Below are 6,668 nucleotides of genomic sequence, written 5' to 3'. Positions count from 1 at the left end.
ATCTTGTTTGAAATGTTTTTTAAAAAGCTGTGTTTTTTTACTCTTTCTGATGCTCTTCTTTGCTTATCTGCTAGTTATTTGTGTCTTCTCCTCACTATTTTTAACTAAATTCAACCAGTTGCACAGCAGTACGCTGCTATAATTAGAACAATAAACGTGCGGATTGTTTGCGTCAATGGAATCCCGTGTGTGCGTCATGTCTTTTGACTGCGAGCGCTCTGATTGGTCGGCAGCCGGAAAGATTTGCCGAAGATCTCCGCCCCTGCATGGCCATATTTGCCAGTGGAACGCCTCGAGAGGATGCACCTTTGACGTAACGGCACAATAAAGTAGTCACTATATATCTGCTCGCTCACAGAAATTTGAGAAAACAGTCTTGTCGTGGCCGGGGACGTTTATACATGCTTATCCATCACTTGGAATACGGACACTTATAGGTCCCTCACCACAACACATTTTCAGGTACGTGAATATTTTTGTCATTTAATATATTTAATAAGTCAGTGAACACCTTTCTTTCCGTTTTATGGTTCTTTCAAATAACATACGAACAGCAGAAGAGTTCACAGTTATTCAAAGTAGGTGTGCGTGTTTATAAATGGAAACATTCGTGCTGTTGAGGTCTAATTTTGAGATATTGCTAATTTGATGTATTTTGTATTCTTTGCTACGTGGAGCGCGCGAGTTATTCAGAAACAAACAGCCTAGCGCATATCTAGATTGAGTTGAATCCACAGAATGAGTTGGCTTCTGGAATTTATCATATATTAAATGTAAAAAGACTTGAATGTCAGAAGATACGAAATAAAAATAGACTGAGAGGGTGTGTGTATGTTACAGTGAGTGGTGCGCTTCTGCACGCGCCTCGATGCAACAGGTGCTCGCGCAACAGCCAACTACTTATCTGCATACACTCTCCTTTTCAACCTGACTGTACTTAGGCTTTTTGTATGATACATTGATATACTAAACGGTTCACATAGGTAAAAGACAAATAATGTATATTCATATAAAAACGTTAATTTACTACACATTTTGATTTAGGCTACTCTAAAAATATCAAGTGGTGTAGCCTTCAGTGTACACACACAAACGATGTGAAAAAAATAATAACAGTAATGACCTTGACACTCAGGGTCTGAAGGGGGTTCTGTCTGCTTATTTGTTTACTTTTATTATTATTATTTTGTAAACAAAATGATTTGGCTTCCTGCATGTTGGTTATGCCACACTGACAGGTTTTTCGCTATATGAATACTATTCTAAAACAAAATTGTTTCAGTGATTATTTTTAAACAAATAATTATAAAATATTATGCTAAACTACTTATGACCAGCATTTATTTTTTTAAACAAAACGTTTTTATTTATTACACTTGTCAGACAGTTACACCACCTAGACATTTTTGACTTTAAGAAACATATCTAATGCACTTGTGTATTAGTCCACATAGAGGCAATGAAATGTTTAGGGGTCAAATGATCATCAGCTGCCATGTTCTCACCTTGCTCTGGGTGCAAGGTCATGAATGTCTGTCAAACTGTAGAGCCATAATTATCTTATGCATTTATCAAGCTCATTACTTTCTGCAGAATTACTCTTTTAAAACTTGTTAATAGTGGCACGTTTTCCAAATATTTCCATTGCCGGTCTAAAGATTGAATCCATGTGGTTAGAATGTAGAATGATTGAATGTAAGCACTTTTTCTCTATCTGTAGTTTTTTTTTTCTTTCTTAATTTATCTTATCACTTACCTTCTGGAACACAATGTCTAAGTTTGCAGGGGAAATTTGAGTCTATCTTAAAAAAGTTCCATATACATACACCGCCCACTCACACTTGCAAATACACACGCCCTCTTAGTGAGGCAACCCACGTGTCATGTTCGTCTGACGTCCTTAATGTGGTAACACAATAAGCATGGCTGCCCTTTCCAGCCAGACGGCTTTCTAAGTTTTCTCAGAAATCTCAAAGGCACTTCAGAGAACTGTGTCTACTTGCTGGCCGTCGAGTAAGTCTATCTAGGTATAGGTTAGGATGGCGTTATTCAACTCTTGAGGCGTTTGACGTTTCAGTAGCAATATCTACAATATTGAAAAGTAGATGTTGTGGTTCTGTTCTACAGAAATGACCTGTGTTCAAAGTCAACATGGAGTCCAGACCTATGAGAGCTCCCTCTTCAGCTCAGAGTTTTTGAATCCTGACTTCACCTCCAGGTTGGCCATGGATGTGACTGACCAGCGGGACCAGCTCTCCACACCCTCCCTGCCCAGCATCACCTCTCTGGTCGGAGGCTACGTTGGGGAGTTTGATACCTACTCATGCCAGATCGCCACAGGCGCTGCTTCTTCCTGTCTGGGTGGCACCTCCGGGCAGGACTCGTTCAAGCTGGATGACCTCCAGGTGTACGGCTGTTACCCAGGCACATTCGCTTTTAGCTACCTAGACGAGACATTGTCCTCTTCAGGTGGGTCAAACTGCTTTGGAAGTCCAGCATCTGCGCCGTCACCCTCTACCCCGGGATTCCAGCCCATGTCTGCCTGGGACAGCACCTTCGGGCCCTGTTCCCCCAATGAGGGCTGCTGGGGTTCAGAGAAGCCTCTGAACCAGACCGCCTCTTTCTTCACGTTTGGACACGACGAGCTTTCTCCACTGGGACACCTGCAGCCACAACTCCCAGATCAGGATCCCTTTTCCCAGTCCCAGCAACACGGTTCTCCACTTCCCTTTAGCCTGGAGCAGGGCAGTCGGGATGGCTCAGGACTGATGGACGGACACCTGTCTCCTAAAGTAAGGAGCCCCACAGGAAACGAAGGGCGCTGTGCAGTGTGCGGAGACAACGCTTCCTGTCAGCATTACGGGGTGCGCACTTGTGAAGGATGCAAAGGCTTTTTCAAGGTGAGAGCGTGAGCGTACTGTACTTGTCTTGCTGATAAATTATTATACGTTTGAATGTCATGTTATGTCAACTCACCTCAGAATTTTGGATTTGGGAATCTGGCTTATTTCACTGACTAGGTTTCCTTTTTGATTTTGTAGCGCACAGTACAGAAAAACGCCAAGTATGTTTGCCTCGCCAACAAAGACTGCCCAGTGGACAAAAGGCGGCGAAACAGGTGCCAGTTCTGTCGCTTCCAAAAGTGCCTAGCTGTGGGGATGGTGAAAGAAGGTGAGAATTAAAAGTATTATATTAATAAATAAAAAAATAACATAATATCAATGAATTCAAAATGCATAAAGAATTTAAAATACCCACATACCCTAAAAGCAGTTTTAATAAATGTACATATTGTGCCTCTGTGTAGTTGTGAGAACAGACAGCCTGAAAGGTAGAAGAGGTCGTCTGCCATCAAAGCCAAAAGTTGCTCAGGACTCACTGTCGGTGTCTTCGCCTGTAAACATCATCGCCTCTCTCGTCACTGCCCATATGGACTCAAACCCTGCCAGTGGAAATCTAGACTATTCAAAGGTGAGGACAGAACACACTTCACAACAATCTGACAGCAAAATTTAAAGCTATAGTGCTGTTTTAATAGTATTGTCAATTAATATTTTGTATTTTTGGTCATTGTTTAGTATCAGGAATCAGTATCCGGATTGTCTGAGAAGGAGGATGCCAATGACGTACAGCAGTTTTATGATCTGCTAACAGGGTCAATGGATGTGATCAGGAAGTGGGCTGGAAGCATCCCTGGATTCAGTGCCTTCTGTAAGGAGGACCAAGACCTTCTTCTGGAGTCAGCATTTGTTGAGCTCTTCATACTTCGGCTAGCTTACAGGTACATGTCAGTTCATACGACACTGAATTTAGCATTATAAAAGTACTGTTTGGGGTAACTAAGCATCTATTTATCTCTTTACATTTAGGTCAAACCCTGAGACAGACAAACTTATTTTCTGCAACGGTGTGGTTCTGCACCGGACGCAGTGCATACGAAGCTTTGGCGACTGGATTGACTCTATTATGGAGTTTTCTCAGAGTTTACACCGCTTGAACTTGGACGTATCGTCTTTCTCCTGTCTTGCCACACTGGTCATAATCACAGGTAAATGACTTTGTTCTATGCAGCCTACAGAAATGTAATGTTTTATCCCAAACAGACCTCTAACCTTCACTTGTGACCAACAGATCGACATGGCTTGAAAGAACCCAAACGGATCGAAGACCTCCAAAACCACCTGATCACGTGTCTCAGAGACCACGTCTCCACAAGTACCCCTGAGGCCACCCGGCCCAACTACCTGTCCCGACTCCTAGGCAAACTTCCGGAGCTCAGAACACTGTGCACCCAGGGCCTCCAACGAATCTTCTATCTTAAACTGGAAGACTTGGTCCCACCTCCACCCATTGTGGATAAAATCTTCATGGACACATTGCCATTCTGAATATAGAATGGCTTAAAAAATGGACAATCGGAGTGACTTAAACAGATGAAAGAGATGGATTTGAGGGTTTGACTAGTCAAAGGACTTTATCGCTTACTGCTTTCTTGGAATGCAATCAGAGAACGATTACATTCTATCACACAGTCTTCAGCATTGAACTCACTAAGAGACATAACGAGAATCATGCATTTGGTTGAACGTGTTGGTAACTCTAAACCAGGGGTAGGCAACGTTGGTCCTGGAGTGCCGCTGTCCTGTAGAGTTTAACGCCAACCCTAATCAAACACACCTGAACAAGCTAATCAAGGTCTTCAGAATTACTAGGGCTACAGGCAGGTGAGGTTTTTTTAGGGTTGGAGCTAAACTCTGCAGGACATCGGCACTCCAGGACCGACGTTGCCTACCCCTGTTCTAAACAGACATGGAGATTCAAATCTTAGTATATTTTAGCTGAAATGGTGGCTTTAGTCAGTAGCATTTCAGATCATTCATTCAAAACAAGTAGCTCAAAAGCTCTGCATGTGACTTCTGGATGAAACAAGTCCTGTTAGTATTACAGATATGTTCAGACTGCATATTCTAGAAGACAGAATCCAAGAATCCAGTAAAACATCTTCCAACTTCAAGTTAGAAATGCCATGGACCAAAACTGGCAGTACACACAGCATTTACTTGGATGCTTAAATGATCATACAAAGCCTTAAATACGCTCAAGTGCCAGATAACTGTTTCCCATAAATATGCTCCAAAACGTGCTTACACTGAAAACAGAGATTTACTATGTTTGAGTACAGGACTGATGGGAGTGCATTGGAGGACAGTGGTACACCTGTCTAATGTTTCTGATCCAGTGACACTTGTGTTTTTGAAAAGTCACGGGAGATCCAGTGCAGCTACTGTACATGTACCACGTACAGCCTCTTAAATGCAAATACTTTGAGTATTATCACAGACTCCTGACTTAGTTTAGTGTACCAGTCAAACCTTAGAGTAATTATATTTGTATGTATGTATTTTAAAGATGTATAGGTATGACTAGAGCTACTGCAGACTGTAACTTTTCTCATAATGACAAAATCAAAATCGGGCATTCTGTTTTGTTTTTTTTTTTACATAAAATGAGAGGTATTGCTTATCTTTCATTGATTTTGTGCAGCTCTCTAAATAAAAGACATTTGAACCAAAATCATCTTGGGTGCTATGAAACATTTCTTTACATCATTTAGTTTATCAATAAAAGGGATATAGCAAGATCCGCATCTTTCATAAAAAAAAAACGAACAAAAAAAAACGGTTAAAGGGTGGTTTCTGTCATCATTTGCTCACGATTCCAAACCTGTTTTTCTTTCTTCTTTGAAACATAAAAAAGTGTTTAGAACTTCTAGCTTGTATCCTGTGGGCCTCATTTATAAAACGTCTACATGCGTACGTGATTCTGAGAAATGAAAATTTGCACACAAAAAAACATGCGTATGACTCTCATGCAGATGAGTCATCTATAAATCACAAATGATCTCGAAATTGTGTGCGGCTGAATGATCTCAGATCTCTGCCCTGCAAACGGCCCCTAATTTATGTCATCTGCATAAAAACGAGCACCAGTCAATGTCCAAATCCTTCACTTGAGAATTGCTTTAGATTTCCAAATAACTGCATTACTCAACTCTGCCACAAGGAAATCATGGAAGCCCGCTTAGTATCTAACTGAGCATTTCTGTGCATATGCACGTTTTATAAATGAGGCATCTTCTGAAAGCCAAATAAATGATTTTATGCAACAAACTGATTAATATACACTCTTAAAAATAAAGGTGCTTCACAATCCCATAGAAGAACATTTGTCTAAATGCTTCCATAAAGAACCTTTAACATCTGAAGAATCTTTTTGTTTCACAAAAGGTTCTTTGTGATGAAAGAAGGTTCTTCCGATTATGAAAAAGGTAAGAAAGAGATGGTTCTTTAAAGAACCTTTGACTGAATAGTTCTTTGTGGAACCAAAATTGTTTTTTCTATGGCAGGGGTAGGCAACGTCGGTGTTGGAGTGCCGATGTCCTGCAGAGTTTAGCTCCAACCCTGAAAAAAAAACCTCACCTGCCTGTAGCCCTAGTAATTCTGAAGACCTTGATTAGCTTGTTCAAGTGTGTTTGATTAGGGTTGGAGCTAAACTCTACAGGACAGCGGCACTCCAGGACCGACATTGCCTACCCCTGTCCTATGGCATCACTGTGTATAACCTTTTAAGCACCTTTATTTTTAGGTGTAGGTTGTGTTAACTCCTGT

General features: G+C 41.1%; 1 protein-coding gene across 1 annotated transcript; it reads left to right on the top strand.

Moving 5' to 3' along the window:
• Window positions 1–353: 353 nt before the first annotated feature.
• On the top strand, window positions 354–5,570 carry nr4a1 (nuclear receptor subfamily 4, group A, member 1). Its single transcript, XM_079401763.1, has 7 exons — window positions 354–462; window positions 2,128–2,900; window positions 3,042–3,171; window positions 3,308–3,471; window positions 3,579–3,781; window positions 3,870–4,048; window positions 4,132–5,570. Exons 2-7 carry the CDS (start codon window positions 2,130–2,132, stop codon window positions 4,386–4,388), a joined length of 1,704 nt encoding a protein of 567 aa, XP_079257889.1. The 5' UTR covers window positions 354–462; window positions 2,128–2,129; the 3' UTR covers window positions 4,389–5,570.
• The last annotated feature ends 1,098 nt before the right edge of the window (window positions 5,571–6,668 follow it).

The sequence above is a fragment of the Barbus barbus genome (genome assembly GCF_936440315.1).
Source record: "Barbus barbus genome assembly, chromosome: 41".
Lineage (NCBI taxonomy): Eukaryota > Metazoa > Chordata > Actinopteri > Cypriniformes > Cyprinidae > Barbus > Barbus barbus.
Note: the sequence above shows the minus strand (reverse complement) of the source record. Positions and strands in the feature narration are given on the sequence as shown.